This window comes from Zingiber officinale, chromosome 4B (genome assembly GCF_018446385.1).
Source record: "Zingiber officinale cultivar Zhangliang chromosome 4B, Zo_v1.1, whole genome shotgun sequence".
NCBI lineage: Eukaryota > Viridiplantae > Streptophyta > Magnoliopsida > Zingiberales > Zingiberaceae > Zingiber > Zingiber officinale.
Genome location: NC_055993.1, coordinates 81,981,738 through 82,001,990, shown reverse-complemented (window position 1 = coordinate 82,001,990; position 20,253 = coordinate 81,981,738). Strand labels below are relative to the sequence as shown.

Here is a 20,253-nt window from a genome sequence, read left to right as displayed (position 1 = left end):
AGGGGTCCTGGGCTCTTACCACCGGATCATATATATATATATATAGAAATCTTATGCTGCGGTGCCTTATGTGCGGTTTTGCTGCGGTACTTGTCACGTCAGCGAGAAAACAAAAAAAAAATCAACCTATAGCCTGTCAGAGGCAGAAAAAGGTAGGGGGATCGGTCTGTGGACCGATCCACCTATAGCCTGATCGGTCCACAGACCGATCAGACTTCGAAGCCAACTCTCACAGAGAGTTGGTTGATCGGTCTGGGGACCGATCATCCTAGGGCCTGATCGGTCCAGGCCGACCGATCAACCTAGGGCCTGATCGTTACACAGACCGATCAGGAGACTCCCAGACCGATCAGGTTGGAGCCTGATCGGTCCAGGCCGCTGACGTGACAAGTACCGCAGCAAAATCGTACATAAGGCACCGCAGCATAAGATATATATATATATATATATATATATATATATATATATATATATATATATATATATATATATATATATATATATATATATATTTATTGATTGTGTAACCGAGGATAATATAGTAAAATATTAAATTAGATTATTTATTAAAATTTTAAATAAATAATTTTTTATTACATTAATTAGGTTGAGATAAATAACATTTGATTATATTTTATTTTTATAATTTATTTATATGATTATTTGATAATTATATTTTAAATTATTTATGATAATTTAAATCAATCATACTATAATAATTTTACTATTAGGCCATATAAAAAAAATATCATTCTTTACATATTTTTTAAAATAAAATTGTGTTTACAATTCATCGTTACGGACAAGAAATTCTGCCCTCTCGAATTGACTTCACGAGCACATTCCGTAGCTGAAAACTCACATCCCTGCTCCGCAGAAGCAACCGTCAATCCGCGCTGCAGCATCGCCTCGCCGCCTCATCACCTCCACCGCCTTGTCCCATCGCCTCCACTTCAATTGCAACGGATCGGAGCAGCAATGCGTCATCGCATCACCAATCTGAGGCCTTCGAATCCGAACACCAACTCTTCATAGTTCAGTTCAGTTTCAGAGTTTCTCCTACTTTAATCAAATAACTTGTGTCTGTTAATCTGCGTAGTAACTAGTAACTGGTTGTTGTGGTTGTTGTCTGTTTCGGAGAGTGTGCTCAGGCTAAAGATTGTGTTTTAGATTCGCAGACACTGCGGCACTCCACATGGCTCTTGTTGTCTGGTAGTTAAACTAGTTGGTCGTCGTCTTCTTCTCGGCAGAGTCAGAAAACATGAAGGATCTAAAGCCTCTTTTTGACTACTTACCTGTGCAGTGCATGTGCAACAGCGCGAGCACCGATACAAAAGGATCTCCATCCCCACCAATCGAGCACGCAAGAACAAATCGAAATGATTCTTAATCCACTGCCGAATGCCTTTCAGAAACATACATGATGTTAATCGGACCACCATTCATTCGATCCAATCCTGTATCACTGTATGAAGCTGTAGCTCCATCGGCTCGGGTGTTGAAGCTTCGGTAGAGGCACGTGCTGCGCACGGGGTCGATGTATTTGTCGGTATAGAAAGAAAGTTCTGGAAGCAGACTACGAGACGACGAATCCGATCCGACGCAGACACAGAGGGCGGCCTTCGTTCGCTCCCGCCTGCTCCTCTTTTTGGGTCTTTACTTCTTCCTCCTCGACCATCTCATCACTCCGGGGTTGCTAGCGAGAGGGAGACATGGGGGTCGAGAGGAGCCACGGTGGTTGCATGGCCATCGGTTCGCTGCCGCCGCACTCCATCTTCAGGTGCGCTCACAGCGCTTCCGCCGCTAATGTCGGTAGGTCATCCTCGTCCATACTCTTCTCTTTCTTCAGAAAAAATGTGTGTTTTTTTAAGGTTCTTTAGATTGTTTCTTTTGATCATCGGCTTTCTCGATGCTTTGATTCCGTCGCAAGCTCTGTACATTGTATGGTATGGACAATCGGAGATCGAAGCTCCTTTACGGCCGCAAAATGCTACTTTTCAATCGCGCGTTTTCTAGGGTTTGTCCTCAGCGATCTGCTTGCTGCTGTATTGCGCATATTGTAATTTTGAACTGTAAACAAAAAACAATATTGTTCATTCTTGGTCAAGATAAAATTCTTGACCATTTTATCATGGTGGCAAGATGACTACGCTCCCCCCGCGCCCTAATGCCCCGCCAATTTTGTTTAGGATGAACACGAAAGAAGTAAATTAATAGTGATTATTAATCTTTAGAATAATAACTAACACAAAATAGAAATATTGAGCTATGCCAAAATTTGAACATAAGATTTTATTATGAGAATATTTTATGCGCCAGTCACTACATCATCCTAAAAGACAGGTCGTTTTATGAAGTTCTTTAGGTTGCGGGCCAAAATTACTTCTTGTCATCTTGTGACAAGTTTCACGTACCCTAGCAGTTGGATTAGGCCTAGGAAAGAACTAAACTCGTAATGCTCTGTTACTGCGACTTGGGTGGCATGTGAGGGTCATTTGGCTGCTGTCTCGAAGTTTACGCTATGCCTTTTGCAACTTTGAAGTACAATTCTGGAGTTACTCTTTGTCTTTGCTAGTGTAGCAACCATGTGAAAATTAAAGACTGAAAGTATACACTAAAAAGTTTCCTTCCCGAATACGACTGACCTGCGAGATGACTACTGACTAGTACATGCCACGGACAGCACCTTAGATTATCTCTTCAAACATCCCCTCTTGAATATTTCCATTGGAAGGGATATTTACGGAGTGATCAGAAATCACAGGACACAAATCCTTTTGTGGGGCCCACCAAAAGGTGGACTATCATATTTATTTATTTTTAATTTAATTAATGTTTTACACATTTTTAGAAAAAATAAAAAAATTAAAACAGAATGTTAGAAAAAAATCAAAGTTGAGCGTTGATTAATGTTAATCAACGCTCATTTTTTCCAAACCTGGGGCAACGTTCGCTTTCCTCCTATATATACATCGTTCCTTTCATCTATTTTCATCAATTCTATACTTATTGCATACCAAAAATTTAGAGAGAAATGGATAAAAATTCTGGTCATTATTTTAGGAATTTGTTTAACTCTCCAAATATCAATGAAAATTCTAGTGAATAAAGTTCTCGAGTTCGCCCTAATTTTCTCAATCCTCAATTTCCATTTCCCACTCAACACTCACCAAATTTTCAACCTTTTCCATACCTATCACCATATTACCATAATTTTCAAAGTTATCCAAATTCTTTGAGTGACGACTCTCAAGATCCGTATTATACATATCCTCTAGAATATTGGCAGAGTAGTCAATATTTCATGCAAGCCCCAACTCATGTAATTAATCTGCTTTAATCACTGGAGATTCAATCAAATGAATCGAGAAGAGCTAGTGTCGATGCAACTAAAGGTATAGAAATACCTTATGCAATCCTCGATTCACAATTTCCTCCTTTCTTATCTAAAATAAGGCCCGACGATATTATTCTCAATCAAGCTCCAGAGATGGGCAATGAATCGGATAAAGATTATAGCAAGTGAACAGTATGGACCGTAGCAGATGATAAACTCCTTGCAGCGGAGATTGAGTCTTTTTGGAAACGGGTGGTGACATACTACAATACCAATCGAGATAAGGGAGCTAAAAAGAGAATTGCGGAGAAAACAAAATCTCATTGGGCTTCGTTGAAAAAAATCGTGAATTGATATAATGGAATCTATAATAAATGGTATAATGATCGATCAAGCGGATGGAGTGACGAGGATTTGATGGTGCGAGCTCATGAAGAATACGAGAGTACTTTTAAAACTACTTTCCAATATGAACATGTGTGGAGAATCTTGAAAGATAGTCCGATGTTTGCTCCTCAATCCTCAGAGCAACGTGCTACAAAGAAAGCAAGAACATCAGAATCATCAGGTGCACATACTGACTCTTCTAATCATAATACAACTGTTGATCTAGGTGATAGAGAAGTTCGATCTAGTCCAATGGGACAGAAAGCAACAAAGAGGAAAGACAAAGAAAGAGTAAGCCTAATTGATGAATTGAATTAGGTTGTGCAATAGTCAATGCCACATTTGGAAGAGTATAATAACAATAAGAAAGTGAATCAAATCATCCAAGCACATCAACTCCTCGTAATGAACACACTAGGCATAACAGATGAACAACTTCAAAATCATCTAGCGATATGTGAGCAGCTGAAAAAAAAATTAAACATGTAGTTAATTTTCATGGTTTATTTTATCGGCTCCCTGTTTATTTTATTAATTGTAGTTTGTAATTTATATGATTTATCGTTATGTGTTTTATTAATATAATATGGGTTGTAATTCTGTATTTCAATTTCAAATTTGTAAAATATTTATATTCGTATGAATTAGTATTTTTCTTAAATTTGTATGTCTTCTATTGTATTCTTCTTAAAATTAAATGTAAGTTAATAAAATGGTCATGAGACCCATAAATATTTGATTGGTGAGATATTTGATTGCGGAATTGGGGATATTTGAGAGTGGATATTTGATGGGTGGAACCCATAAATATTTGATTAGTGAGATATTTTATTGTGAGATTTGGAATATTTGAAGAGTGATGTGGAAGTGAGAACCACAAATACTTGGGAGAAATATCCCTAATCGCTGTGGATGCTCTTACATACTGATGTAGATCTCACATGATTCCTTCCTGTGAGCCTTGGTTTCCCTGTTAAATTGGGTAGGTATGTAGCATCGTACCACAAGCAACCACCTAGTGCTTGTACTTGCACCAAAACTTTGCCGTGTTTCTTGCAAGTCTTCGCGTCCTTGCAAGTCTCTAGCCTCGTAACCTTGCCTAAAAAATTATTCACTAGTACCTTTTTTTGGTTTAGTAAATGTTTTTGTAAGGTAAATATTATAAGGCATCCTTTGTTTTTTTACTGAATAACTCATATAAATCTTGCCTAAAGAATACTTTTATGCTGCCTAGTTTTAGTTTCATCTCCCTACAAACACTGTTTAACCTCACTTCATGTTTCTCTGTCTTCATTTCTTTCTTTGATTTTATGTATTTTGTGTTGAGTGTCTGCCATTCATGAACCAATTTGCCAAAACTGACCATATTTCAAAGATAAACTCTCTGTTTACTAGCCGACTCTACTTAAGAATTTGTTTGGGCATTCTATCCCTTCATTTGCAATTTTAGATCAATGTAGCCGACTCTACTTAAGAATTTGTTTGGGCATTCTATCCCTTCATTTGCAATTTTAGATCCATGTAGCACTTTTTCCAAAAGAAAAGTGCTACATGAACCCAAATGATCGTGATTCTATAAATGAGCCCTCTGTTCTACTCCTTAGAATCTAGTTAGTCATTCTATGCCTTCATAGGTCTGTGTAGTAGCAAATTTGCCAAAATTGCTACATTGACCAAAATTGTCTAAATTTCACTGATAAAACCTCTATTGTGCTTTTTGGAACCAAATGAGATGTTTTATAACCTATTTTGTAATTTTCAGCAAATTTAGGTCTATGTAGCAACTTCAGTAAAATTGTTACATGGGCTCAAACTATCCAAATTCCACGTATGAACCCTCTATTATACTCTTTAGAATATCTTCAGTCATTCTATGCCTTTATTTATAATTTTGGGCAAATTTAGGTCCATACCCAACGAACCTTCTAACTTGCTACTTGGAATCAATTCAATCATTTTATGCTTTCATTTTCATTTTTTGGTAAGTCTAGGCTCATGTAACAATTTCTGAGTTGCAATTTATTTCTTAATGTACACTCCAATCCTTGAGTTGGGGAGAAGCTGTAGTATTCTATTTTAGTCGTGCATTGCGAGTTGTAGGTCAGCCGATAAGATTTATAAGCTCAGATAGGTAAGCTACTACTATCTATTTGGGCTTTAGCATTTTGAGCTAGTGCAAGTTAATGGGTCAATCCTCAGTCATAAGCTAAGACTGTAGCATTTTGAGCTAGTACAAGTTATTGATATTGTGGTTTGAGGTTTGGCATATTTAAAGTTGATGTTTTCATATTGTGGTTTGAGGTTTCCTTATCTTTGATGTTTGTATTATTGGTTTTGCACAGGTGATCAGACGTGTGGTTCACCAAGATGGATCGGGAAAGGATTATCTTGTGTTTGTATGAAACGCAAAGGAACTTATGAGCGCATTTGCATGAATCTCACTCCTTTGCAGGTAAAAAAGCAAATCACAATGTGATATTGAAGCTTGCTATATGAAGTTTGATTCGGCTTTACATCTTAATTCTTTATCTTTGTTCAAGTTTGCTGTGTTTCTGTATAGTCTGTCATTAGAGCTTGGAATTGACATTCCTTTTTCTTCACCTTAAGTTATTCTTCTTCGTAAATGGAATTGTTTGATTGATTTTAGGAAAAGAGACTTCAAAGATTGAAGCATCGTGTGAATGTTTATTTTGATGGTTCAAGATGTGAACATCAGGTAATATTCACTTCTCCATGTCATTATGGAATAATCAATGTTAAACATGAACAGTTGAGTTAATTAAAGATAACACAGTTTTTTTTAAAAAAAAAATCCATCTGTGAATGCCGATGTAAATTTTTTTCATTTGAGTGTTCTTTACTGAGTAGAGAGTTACCAGAGAAATACGAAGACTGATTTTGAAGGAAAGCTAATGATTGGAAGAATTGAGTGAAACAACAAATGGTGCCTCTCCTCTGTTTTGGAAATATTGAAACTTACCATGTCCTGGCAGGAAGCTCTCAGGGCGCTTTGGTATGCGACATACCCTGATAAAGAGCTCAGTGACCTTGTATCCGACCAGTGGAAGGAGATGGGCTGGCAGGGGAAGGATCCGTCCACTGACTTTAGGTAAATTTACCATTATAATTATTTTTGCTCCATTCTCTACCAACTGAGTCTCCTAATCCACAGTTTTTCATGGTAAGTAGGGGTGCCGGGTTTATTTCATTGGAGAATCTTCTATTCTTTGCGAAAACATTCTCTGTAAGATCAGATTATCTTTGTTTTTTTCCTTAAAATAATTTTACTCCAAGAGAAAATTTACTTGACTTTCTTTATCTTTAGAATTCCTTCCAGAGGTTGCTAAACAAGCAGTTTGGAAATCGATCTACATGGGAGTATCCTTTTGCGGTGGCTGGTGTCAATATCACTTTCATGATAATACAAATGCTAGATCTTCAATCCTGTAAGTGTTTTTTAACAATCAATAGCGATTTAACTAAAAGAACAAACAAGAGTAGAACATGGCAAAAAAAAACATGCATAAACCAGGAACTAGATTTTTCTTTTAGATATCACGGCAAATGATTCAGCATGCTCGGTAACATTGTATGTGCAAATCTTAGGATGAAGTGAGCCATGGTTCTTCTGGAACCATACCTCGAATGATAGAAAGGTTTATTCTCACCAAAGTTGCTTCTCTATATGCTTGTATCATAGACTTGTTCCTTGCAAAGTTATGGATAAGTTTAGAATGCCTTAAATTATACTCATTCAGTATTAGAGTTCTGACGAGTTTTAAGATTGTATGTATACAGCAAAGACGAGGACATTCGCCAGAGCGGTCTTCGTCCAAATGCTGTCTGGTGAGCCTTTCGCGTAAACTGAGCTTAATCTCTGATACGTACACGTCTCGTTACATATGTTTTTGCCATGGCAGAGGATGAGTGGGCTTTCGACTTGCTCTACTGTGTAGCATTCATGTTGATGGACAAGCAGTGGCTAGAACGAAATGCGTCCTACATGGAATTCAATGTTAGTATTGCATGTCTACTGCAATTTCATTTATCACTTGTTTTTGCTTGATTCCTACATCTTCAAAATATGCATGTGTTCGTAGGAGGTTCTGAAGTCGACTCGAGCTGCGCTCGAGAGGGAGCTTTTGATGGATGATGTACTTAGGATAGAAGACATGCCTTCTTATAGCCTCCTTGGGTGACTTGTCGAATTGTAAATTATGCCTAATCGTCTTGCTCAGTTCATGGTTTCTTCACTGTTTGTATGAATTTTTGTTGGAATACATATAATTTATTGTCGGAGATTTACGGGTATTAATTGAATTTAAACTACACTGAATTAAATTCAACTTACAGTCAAAATGACCTGAGCAGATAATCTCAAACTATCAGCAGGGGTTAGTTTTTGTAACGTGTAGAAGATCAGACTAATCCACCGAGCGGGTAGACTAGAGCGGTAGGGTAGGCCTGCAGAGCGATAGTCCAGAACTACATGGCAGGTCTGCAGAGCGACAGACCAGATTCACAGATCAGAGCGGCAGGACGGGTTTGCAAAGCGGCAGATCAGATCGATAGAGCAGGTCTACAGAGCGGTAGACCAGAGCGATAGGGTAGGTCCGCAGAGCGGCAAATCAGAGCGGTAGACAAGAGCGACAGGGTAGGTCTGTAGAGCGGTAGACCAGAGTGATAGGGTAGGTTTGTAGAGCGGCAGACCAGAGCAACAGGGCAGGTCAGTAGAGCGGTAGACCAGAGCGACAGAGCAGGTCTGCAGAGCGGCAGACCAGATCGACAAGGTAGGTCTGCAAAGTGACAGACCAAATCTGGCGAGTAGACTGGCCGACCGGGCGGATGAAGAGACCGACCAGGAAAATTGACCGAGGCCTGCGAGAGTCGCACTTTCCTTGAAACAGATTCGTCCATCTCCGGCTGTGCTTCGAGGTTTACATGGGTCGTTTGTTTTCTAGGATACAACGGTTAACCGCGGACTCCACCAAGCACTGGTGGTCACGACGAACTGAGTGACACCCGATTGTTACCACGGGCACTCCGCCGAGTAGAAGGGGATCTTAATGGTCATTATTAGCCCAATGTGGGCCTGATATCTCCCCATATCAGGCCTAGTAACAACAAAAAATAAAAAAAATAAAAATAAATAAATAAAGAGAGATTTAAGATTTTTCAAAACCTCTGGTCCACCACTAGGAATGCCAAAAATAATAATGGACACCATGTTTGGACTCCTTGTAATTTTAGAAATCCACAGGAACTGAAATGAGTGTAATTGGAGCTTTCTAGGTCGATCAGTGAGTTTCGGTCAAAACCCACTGATGGACCTAGAGAGCTCCGATTGCACCCATTTCAGTTTCTATAGATATTTATTTTGGCTTTTTAAAGAATCGACAAAAAAGCCCATATTGGGCCTGATATGGACTCAAATCAGGTTCAACGTGGGCCTGATATGGAATGATATCAGGCCCACGTTGGACCTGATATGGAATGATATTAGGCTCACATTGGGCCTAATATGATTCCATATCAGACCCAACATGGGCTTTTATGTCGATTCTTTGATTTTGCTTGTTAACATCTATAAAAATCCAAAATAAATAATGGACACCATATTTGAACTCCTTGCAAGTTTAGAAATCCATAGAAACTGAAATGAGTGCAATTGGAGCTCTTTAGGCCCATCAGTGAGTTTTGACCGAAATCCACTGATCGACCTAGAAAGTTCCGATTGCACCCATTTCAGTTTCTGTGGATTTCTAAAATTGCAAGGAGTCCAAATATGGTGTCCATTATTTATTTTGGCTTCTTCAAATGTATTAAAATGTGATTAAAAATTGACTAATGTTATTTCTATCTTTTGTGACAGAGAAGAGAGAGAAGAGAGAGAAATATAGTGAAAAAAAGAAAAACAGTAGAAAAGTCAAATTATCATGAGGGTAAAATAGAAAATACATTTAAAAAGTATGCTCTTTGATAAATACCAAAATAGTGTACGTCTTTTGATAAATTTAGATTTTCATGTGCGTCTTTTGGTTAAATTGCCGATGATACTATATTCCTTCTGTCCATGAATTTGAATCGACTATGAATAAGACTTAATTTGAAAAATATTTTTAAATATATATAGATGATATAAATTAACGTATTTAAATAATGATTTAATCAGTTATAATGAAATAAATATTAGACTATTTAAAATTATTTAAGGAAATTAATCAGTATGTTATTTAAGCGCATAAATGGGCTTCTCATCGGTTGGGAAGCCCGAAAGCGAACGACGATCGTGAGGCTAGGTTAGGGATTTTGCATGCAGAGAAATCATCTGGTCTGGTGGTGGAACAAACAAGATATCGAATTCGTCGCCGTTCTTCCCTCGGTTGCCGCAATGTCCCGTTGATCCGTGCTCTGATCCCCCTCTCGCTGCCGGCTCGAGGAGTGCTCTATAACCCATCGACTATGCCATGCTTTCCTTAAGGTGTTATCTTCTGCCTTCGCAGTATTGTAGTGTTTCTTGATTTTTGGTGGAGAAATTTCTGCTGAAGATTCGTTTGTTATGGTCGATTGGATTCAGGAGCTTTTGGAGCAGGCATAGAAGGAAGATTCTGGTTTCTCTCGGTATTGCCGGTGGTGGATATTTCCTCTACAAGCTCTATGAGAGTCAGGCCAGGAGATTTTCTGATTCCGAGCAGGAGCTCGAAGGCGCTCGACAAGTCGATGAACTTATTAAGAATCAGTAAATTAACTCCCTTTTCTCCTCCCTTATTATGGATTTCTACTATTTCTGCTTCGTTGATTGCTTAACGTTGTTATCGTCTGTGTGGGCAGATTGCAAGTGCATTTTGAGAACATCCAGAGGATTTCTGACACGACCACACTACCATATGCGATGCACTGCCTGCAGTCTAGTGTGTCTGAGAATTTGGACCTCTCGCCCCTGACAGACAAGCTTATTCATGGGAAGGGACAGTCAAGCGCACTTCCTCTCAAGGAGAAGCTCGAGCTATGGGAAAGGCTTAAAATTCTAAGTATGCCGCAGTTTCTTTTTGCAAAAATGTGTCTGATCAATCATGACAATGTTGACAATCCCTGCTTATGTTATTTGTTGGAGCTTTGTCTCCAAAGAAAGATGGTCGTATTTCACCAAGCAATTATTTGTTTTTTTTTTAAATTTCCTTCCAGGTTTCACAAGGGCAGCTGCTTCTTTGTGGTCAATGACTTTGCTCTGCTTATATGTCAGAGTTCAAGTTAACATATTAGGGAGGCAACTGTATCTAGATATTGCCCGTGACTTTGAGGATTCTCAGCCTTTGGTAAGTATAATCTCAGTGGCTCAATGCACAATTTGCAGAAGCTTGTATGATGTATTACTAGATCTTACTTATTCAGATGTGTGGAACATTATAGCTTGTGCGTTTGTATTATTAATTATTATGACATTGTTTTTCCTTAGTGATCTTTGTTTATTGAATTGTGTATCAAATAACCTAACTCAGGTTCTCTCACATAATTTACATATGATATTATGTCAATTGATAGGAGTGTATATTGGTTAAATTCTAAATGCGAATTGTGAAGGAAAACAAATTATAAACTAAAGGTTTTAAGTTAGTTAAAAGTTGAATATATGAAATATAATTTTTATTGATAAGGGAAAAAATCAAGGTAAATATTTTAGATGAATGGACATGGAATCCTTGTATTCAGTATAAAAGGAATATTGATGAAGAGATCATTGATTAGATATAAAGAGTGGATGGATGAAACTAAGACACTTGGAGGAACTTTTAGAAGTTTGTTTGATTGTCATTGATCCATTAAGCTATAAGAAAAGGTTATGACGTTGTGGAACAATTTTTCCATACTTTATAAATTAGAGTATTGGACTCTTTTAAAGCGACGCATATAAAAAGTTAATGTTGCATGGGAGATTGTTTAGATGAACATGTGGAGTTACTAAGATAAGACATTAAATATTAATATCTACAAAGTTGCCTATTGAATTTACTTCTTTTGTATAACACTGTAAAAATTCAAAATAATGTATAAATAACCATGAGTAGGTAAATTTTGCATTATTGCCTTTTATTGGGTTACTGCTTTTCATCTATTTATGATTTTTTTGCTCACTGCTTTGCATAACACAACAACAATAACAAGTTATGAATCCCAACTACTTACAACTAAATCTTCTCTTGCCATATCATTGGTAATGTCAAACCCTAAGTGAGCCCTCTTCCCATGACTAGGAGTACTCACTCCGATTGAGCAACGATTCATCAGCATGGTCCTCGTGCTGGTCAAAGGTTGTGCCACCCATATGCTGGGTAATGCTTGCTGCACATCCCTAACTAGCACTCGCAAGATGCATGAGCATCACACACACAAATACAATAATGAACAATTTATTGTAAAGGAAATATATTAAAGATTTCAACTATGCAAAAAAGCCTTAAGACAATAAGGTAAAATACAACAAGTACCATGCATAATTATAAAAAAAAAAACTAAAAAAGACTTTGGTTGATAAGAAACAAGGTGTGTATAAAAATGGAATTGCCAGTAAAATAATAAACAACAAAATAAACAAGTAAGAAAGGTACATTTAAAGCACAATTCTATTTTCAGTTTAACTCAAAGATGCAAGAGCTACAATGTGTATGCTCATGCGAACACCTCATACTCAATACAATGGGGTAAGACTCCCGTTTCAATTCAATGAAATCGCTTTGGTACAAGGCCAGGACTCTGTGGAATCTCACTGAAGCTGGTAGGCTTAACATTCACAAACCACATTATAGTTAGGTGTCACCTAACCTTCAGGTCCCACGGTCTTACATAATGACATACATAATCACTTGTTGGCAATACAAAACCATCATGGGTCCCAAATATCTTATAAAGACACATGTGATCATAGTTAGGTGTCAACAATATCTAATTGCCACAAGTCCCAATTATGTCATCGCCCAGTATTTATGCACTAACTCTCACCATGATATTGGTATCTTATTAGCAAGTGCACACCTTCCAATATTATCAGTTATACTCTATCCCAAATTATTCTAAGCATTCATAGTAATTAATTAACATGCTAGCATACACAGTAGGAGAATCTCCGTCATGTATGTTCCAGATGATCCAAGTATGCATCTTCAATTAACTCCAAGCATGTAAGTAATACATGATATATTAGGCAGGCATACTATGAACAAATAATCTAATATAATGAGGCAGATAGTCAAGCAAGGAAAATAAAAGCTTAAGGGGTATCCCGTTTCCTAGAATTTAACCAAGTGCTTGTAGATCCCCTAAACTCAAGGTTAAACCTTAAGTTGCTAATTGGGTTTTGGGTGTGCAAGGGTGTGACCACGAGGTCTGCCTACAATCATTTTGCCTTACCAACAACTATTCTCCTTAAATTTTTGTATAAAATTCCTCCCCCAAATGGGTACAAGATACTTATCATCCTCACCACAACACATTTGTCCAATGCATCATACACATACCATCTCTGATTGCTCTGGCTAGCAATCATATCAGCATGATTAAGTGATAAATGCCTTCCATGACCATCCCCTCGTCTAATAGGATGCTTTCGTGCCTCGCACTTTGTTTGATTCCCTAACTCAGAAAAAAACCATATACTAAGGAGAGGATCCTATCTCAAACTGAAGGAATGGTATCACCAAGACCTTTACTTCTGCTTGCTGTTGATGCCTCCCAGCTACTTCCCATTAGCAATTTGGATGGGACAAGGCAAACAAAGGATACAAAAGCATGACAGGGGGATGGACTTCTCTACCTCGCTTGAAATCACAAACAAGTTAGTGCTGTAACAGTGGGGGGTCTTACTACTTGTTGGAGGAGAAGCGCAGTGGGGTATGCCTCCTCAAGTGAAAAGAAACAAGGGGTTTTGCCTTGCAAGGGTTTACAGCTATTTTTGCTGGAAGACATAGTACCTGGTTACGAAGTGCAGGGCCCCAAGGAATTCACCAGCATTGGATGGGAATATGTCGTTGGTCTGCTCACATGTAGAGGAGGATGGAGTTGCTCACTCAGTGCAAGAGGGCTCACAGTGCTCACAGAAGATGAGGAAGATGTAGGGAAAAGGGTTTAAGGGTTGCTTGTTGCCTATACTCATAGAGGGAAAGAGTCGCTTGTTGCTCAGCTCTCTAAGAAGAATTGGGTGTCTGGTTGCCAGAATCTGATTTTTTTTTTTTTTTTTTGGGTAATCAAAGTATCGAGTTCTCGCTAAGAAGAGCTCCTTGTGTGGAGATGAGGTATGAAAAAGAAAACAAAGTAGACTACTTTACCATCAGCTTACAAATAGAGAGATGAAATTGCATTTCTCTTTGTCAAATCTCCCTAATTGAATTATACATATTTCTTTAGAAAATGTTGAATATTGTGTACAAAATCATTTCATTGAGGGTGAAGATACTGTAAAACAACATATACATTATTTGAATGCTTTCTTTCACTCTTCTTTATTACAGGATGAGGTTGATTCATTTAAAAGTCATGGGCGACAGGCCTTTCTTGCTACCGCAGATTACCTAGCAACTTATGGGATCAATTCACTAATTATGAACATGCAGAATGCAGCTATGGAAGTTCTCAAAGAGTAAGGAGTTAATGCTGCTTGACTGCCACTAATTTGTGTATGAAATGACAGTTAAAATTTTATGTTTGTTTCTGTTCAATTAATTATCATCAATGCATTATGCATCTATGCAATGTGATGCGAACAAATAGTCTAATATAGGGGTGAGGATTCGGTTAAAATCGAACCGAATTAACTGAACTGAACCTAGCCAGTTTTTTTCCGAACTAACCGAACCCATAAAATATCTGTGAATTCGGTTGAAAACCGGATTTATCGAATTTTTCTAATTAGGGTCTAAAAATTCGGTTCAGTTTAACAAAATTCAGTTTCGGGCTAAAAATTTGATTCGGTCCAAAAATTCAGTTTATTTGGTCTATTTGGTTTAACTGAATAAAGAATTTTAAAACCGAACCGAATTAACTGATTTTTTAAGAAAAAATCCTGAAATTCCAAATAAATTGAACCAAATTTTAAAATTCGGTCGGTTCGGTCAGTTTGATCTGTTTAACCGAATTTTTGCTCAACCCTAGTCTAATGCAACACCATTTTGCACTAAAATCAATGCATTCCTGTGTGGTATATGACTTACAGGCCTGAGAAGCACTATAGTATAATATAACTGATTTGCATGCATATTTGCTAAGAATATTAAGAATGCTCAGAAACAAACAATACAGAAGTTTTTAACTAATAATGCTTATGTGTTTTTGTCATGGTGCATCATGGTCAGCAAGCAGCTTAAGGAGACTATTAGCATGGCGCAATTGCGTGAAATAATGATCCAAATTCTGGATATGTTCATGAACATTGGCTCATTAAATTATTGGATAACTTATCTGGTGCCTGAAAATGTTAGCTGCTACAAGCAACAGATAGCCATGTCTGCCAATGGATTTGAAGATGCTTCTCTTTTTATGGATGCCACCAAACTGGATCAGCTGTTGGTTGAGACCCGTTCTGTGCTGTCCAGGTATGCAAATATTTGTAATATACATATACATGTTGCATATATATTTCAAAAAGAGCATGCTGGATGCGGGAAACGCGAACTTGATCTTTCTATGATCTTGAAAGACCTTTTGTTGCTCAAGTAATCGACGCAGTCAAGTTTACTAGTAGTTTATATTATATAATAGTTTGAACTGTCTTTCTGTTAATTTTCTGGTAGGTGTTCTGGCTTCTAACTGAGTTCATTTTCCAAGTTGTGGCATGCGCTAATATTGTCATTCATAGTTTTAACGTGGGCATTTGAGACTTCTCAAGATTCTTTTTTCTAGACGCAAGATTCTCAAATTGACTTTTATACATGATAAGCCTAGATTTATTCTGCCATGATGTTGGGTCTTGCTTTTTGTATTTTTTTTTTTTTTTTTGGCTCTAGACTTGTATAGTTGTAAGAATGCCATGATTTTATTATCTGTAATCACTTGAATATTGCGCTTGAAAATAATTTTTCTTCCTGCAAAATGGATCTTGGATTGCTTAAGAATTCTTGTACTATCTTTGTCTAAATTGGTAGGACCAGCAAAATTTTTATTCCATTCTGAGTATGAGGACACTTTCTTTTTCTCTTTCCACAAAACTTAATTGATTCTAATTTTGTATTCATTTCTCAACCTTTTGGAGCTTATTTCATTAACAGTTTCAAAGGTTAGAATCTGTCATTTCTTCTGATAGACCCATTTTTATATTTTTTTTTCTAACAACTTTCTTTATAAGGACTTTGCAGAATACGAAACTAATGATTTCTGATCTCATTTGTTCCAGTTCTCTATAAAAGAAAATGAATTCATTACTTGTGTAGCTACTGAGAAAGACTGATGAGAATAGTGAACGTTAGATATTCTATTTTTTGTTAGTTTGCTTACCTTTCCCATCCCATGTGTGCATTCTTATTAATATATGTGCCTGTTGTCGTAAGGAGCAAATGCATAACATTTTGATACACCTGTTTTTTTCCCCTATTTTTATGTTTTGGAAAACCAAGCAAGCGTTTGACATGTTTTTCATGTGGTAAAGTGAAATTATGGTTATTGAATTATGCATTCGTGCTTCTGATTGTGTCGTTGTGTTACTCTCTGCAGCCAAGACTTTGGGAAAATCGTGGATATATCTCTGAAAAAGGTGGTCGAGGTTTTGGTCAACGACATTAGCGTACAAGTTCCTGGGACAAGTTCCGTGGGAGTTCCCTTAGCCAAACTATTGCCGCAAATCACACGATTAAGCTTGCCTCTACTTGATGAACCCCGTCGCAACAAATTTGTGGAGGTCATTCAAAACCTGCCAGAGGTCGAACTGTTCTACACTCTTCTATATGCAAACATGCCTACGGATTCAAATGGTCTTACTACTGTGTAAAAGCTGCGCTCCTGCATGTGACAATCACAGTATGTGAAAGAAAGTCTTCAGATGCCTATCAAATTGTAAGTGTATGCACTCGTGATTCTTCTTTATCAAAGGTTTCTCTTCAATGTATTTTCTTTATCTCTAGGAAGAATGTCTCTCACTAAGCTTGATAAACACATGCATGCATTCCATGCTGTACTTCCCCCCCCCTGCATATACAAAAACTGTTCTGAATCCTGTTTATCCTTAAATTGATGACATTGTGACGATTGCATACTCAGCATCGGAATCAAAATGATCAGATCATAGGAATTGCTTATTTTCAATAGAGGCCTATGCAATATCGACTTGTTTCAATAAAGCTGCTTCTTATTTTGGTAAACTTGTAGGATTATGAAGAACATGCTATTGATAATTAAGCTTCTTCCTGTATCACTCCAAAAGGAGAGTTGATTTATCATTGAAAGGGAGGTTAAAACAAATTATATACTTGGTTTTCTCTCACTGGGTTTGCAACACAATTTACTCTCCTGTCAACCTCAGATATTGCTAATCTTGTCTTCATCGATAATAGCCAGAAGAAAAAAAAAAAGTTGTATATCTACAAACTTACAAGATATCAATCATGTGGGAAATGACCTCAAAGTTTGTGCACATACTGAATCGACTCCTGACCAGTTGTTTAGTTACATCAATCAAACACACTGTTGCAATTCAATATTTCGACAGATTTGATGCCCGTATTGATGCCAAATCTCTTACCCACGAATTGTCATTTTCAATGAGTCCTTGCTGGTCTTATCGTTGGGTTACACCATGCATTCAATTACTTGACGTTCTTCTTCCCGTTTTACAATTGTGAACAGCTCGAGACAAAGCAGCTTTGCTAGCAAATCTCTGGTAATTTTGATTTGGAGGTCTAATGAATTCATTCATGGCGTCGTTTCAATACATGTTCGTCCATCAAATAATAAATGCCTATCAGTGTGCTCATGAAGGTACAAGAACTGTCTTTCAGACATTCATCTATGCCTTGAACTATTTCTAGTGTCGTATTTTATTTTTCAAATTAAATATATTTTACATTGTTCGACTTTACATATATTTCCTAGAAACTGATTGGATGGCTATTAAAGTCAACTAGATAATCTAATCAAATTGTATATATAAATTCTACCTAATGGATCATGAATATTTGAATAGTTATATATATATATATATATCTCTTTGGATGAGTCTAATGGCTAGCACATGAGTTGTTACCATTAATGAGGTCTGGTGTTTGAATCTCGGTAAAGTTGAGGTAAATATCTCCTTTATGTACTAGTCATTATTCTAAAGGTTAGTAGTCGTTCGTGATTTACCTCTTCCGTGTTGATCCTAGGATGAATTGACGGGAGCGTTGGGATGAATGTATTTACCTTTTTACCATCAATAAATAATTATATATATATATATATATATATTTATTGCATCAATGTATTTACGGGTATGAAGAGTAGACATAGCGTGACAGAATCTAAGATATGATTGGACGAATAATTGTGAGAAAGGGTGGCGTGGGATCCGCTGAGTCAGCAAGATGGACGAATCTGACATAAAGGTACACTTCCACGTGATGACCACCTGTAATGATTAATAATTCTCCTATTTCCATTCCTTTTCTTTTATCCTTGTTATATGAGAATTCTTGTATTTTTTTTTCTTTTATTATTATTATTATTATTTTTATTATTAAAACAAATTATAGAATTTTTAAATTTGGTCGCGCTCACGGGGACTTGGATTCAACGTCATCGATCTTATGATAAAATATATGTAAATAAATTAAGAGTATTTTACTCTTTTTTTATACGAGGAGGTTAGACATTTAATGAAATATTTTATATCAATTGAAAATTAATCTTAGAGTTATTAAAGTAAATATTCATATAAGTACTGAGTACTAGTACTTATGGTGTCATTATTTTCTTATTTATTGTAACAAAAGGTGATTGTACATATCACGTGTGTCCTTCACAATTTGTCTATAGGTTATATGGAAAAAGATAAATTATAGAATTAGTCTATAATCGACTATCATGATTAGAAGATGAAAGATATTTGTTTTCAGTAACATATGTCGGTCAAAAATTAATCCCATCTTATTATATTAAATTTGTTATCCTTAAATTATGGAGACCACAATCTTCCTATCTAGCATTGAATGTATGCGTGATATCGTCTATGCTGTTTGCATTATCAATTTCTGGTGGAACTTGTAGAACTGAGAGTAACTTGAGAAAAAGATCATGATTGGGACACAATTTGAATTTTTTCTTTAAAAATATCACTTTATTAGATATTTAAATAGAGAAAATCACATAACATAATTGGCATGGACCTCATCCGAACTGTTGTTGTACTAAACATTGATTGTACTTTTAAATTTTGTCAATTTGTTCATTTATCAGCACTGTTATTCTTTATTAGCTGAAAATTAAAATATTATATAGAAGAAGATGACCATAAGCTAAAAGGAAACTGAAAATAAGTAATTTTCAGTTCAAAAAATAGAAAGGAGAGACACATATAATATAATAAATTAAATATGGCATAATTATAATAATATAATATTTTTAAAAATAATTAATTAGTCAAGTAATATCGAATCTAGAACGATCAATCTGATCTCCACATAAGTTTTTCATCGATTATTAAGATAAATCAAGAAACATTTATGATGGGTGATACAGAGCGATTGGTCTAATCTACACATAAGTTTCTCATCGATTATTAAGATAAATTGAGAAATATTCACGGTGGACGATCCAGACACTCAACAGATAATTATAATAATATATTCTTTTAACTCGATCCGTTATCTTAGCATCTTAGGATTTTTGACTATTACGTCAGAGATCTCATATGTTCACTAAATTGTTATATATATATATATATATATATATATATATATATATATATATAGTATAATGATATGCTACGAACTGTTCCATACGGAACAATCCGCAACATATCAATTGGGGTACCTAGAATTAATCCAACGCCTTGATTTATTATTTTTTATTTTTTTAATTTTGGTCGAGTGCCTGGGTTAAAGCCAGACGCCTTGACTCTAATATTTTTTTATTTTGAAATATCTAAAATTATTTATCTTGAATACTATAATTTAAAATAAAAATTTGAACTTTAAAAAAAATTTATTAATTTAAATCTATTATAATTCAATCCTTAAATTTTAAATCCTAGATATACATAATATACTTTGTTAGTCTCTACAATTTTTAATTTAAAATTCTATAAAAAAAAAAATTATTAACTCAAACTTATTATAACTCAACTTTTAAATTTTAAATAAATATAATACATCTAACATAACAATAAAAAAATATTAAATGAGTTCATCATTCGCCTATAGTAAGTGCCTGAATCAATTTTAGACGTCCAAATCTGGTCCAGATGGTTCCCTACCCCATATATATATATACACGCTCGATTAGGCAGCTAATTAAAATTTTAAACGAGCGAGTGAAAAACAAAAGTAGATTAAAATGGAATATTCTTTTGATGG

The 20,253-nt window shown here is 36.1% G+C and overlaps 2 protein-coding genes across 5 annotated transcripts; both read left to right on the top strand.

Moving 5' to 3' along the window:
* The first annotated feature begins 1,535 nt into the window (after positions 1–1,535).
* Positions 1,536–8,023, top strand: LOC121977651 (ELMO domain-containing protein A-like). 2 transcript variants are annotated; one of them, XM_042530109.1, is made up of 9 exons: positions 1,536–1,812; positions 6,067–6,176; positions 6,372–6,440; positions 6,718–6,833; positions 6,914–6,968; positions 7,062–7,170; positions 7,523–7,570; positions 7,645–7,739; positions 7,825–8,023. In XM_042530109.1, the coding sequence occupies exons 1-9, from the start codon at positions 1,713–1,715 to the stop codon at positions 7,921–7,923; spliced, it is 801 nt and encodes a 266-aa protein (XP_042386043.1). In that variant the 5' UTR covers positions 1,536–1,712; the 3' UTR covers positions 7,924–8,023. The 2 variants fall into 2 exon arrangements, with proteins under 2 accessions (XP_042386043.1, XP_042386042.1); XM_042530108.1 differs by having other exon boundaries at positions 1,550–1,812; positions 7,050–7,170.
* A 1,951-nt stretch (positions 8,024–9,974) lies between these two features.
* On the top strand, positions 9,975–17,917 carry LOC121975280 (peroxisome biogenesis protein 3-1-like). Of its 3 annotated transcripts, none has more exons than XR_006110297.1 (8): positions 9,975–10,205; positions 10,302–10,463; positions 10,556–10,755; positions 10,910–11,040; positions 14,227–14,354; positions 15,067–15,306; positions 16,421–16,759; positions 17,549–17,917. XR_006110297.1 is itself a non-coding variant. In XM_042526846.1 (7 exons), exons 1-7 carry the CDS (start codon positions 10,192–10,194, stop codon positions 16,692–16,694), a joined length of 1,149 nt encoding a protein of 382 aa, XP_042382780.1. In that variant the 5' UTR covers positions 9,975–10,191; the 3' UTR covers positions 16,695–17,008. The 3 variants fall into 3 exon arrangements, 1 of the variants encoding a protein (XP_042382780.1); XR_006110298.1 differs by lacking the exon at positions 17,549–17,917 and adding an exon at positions 17,072–17,090; XM_042526846.1 differs by lacking the exon at positions 17,549–17,917 and having other exon boundaries at positions 16,421–17,008.
* The last annotated feature ends 2,336 nt before the right edge of the window (positions 17,918–20,253 follow it).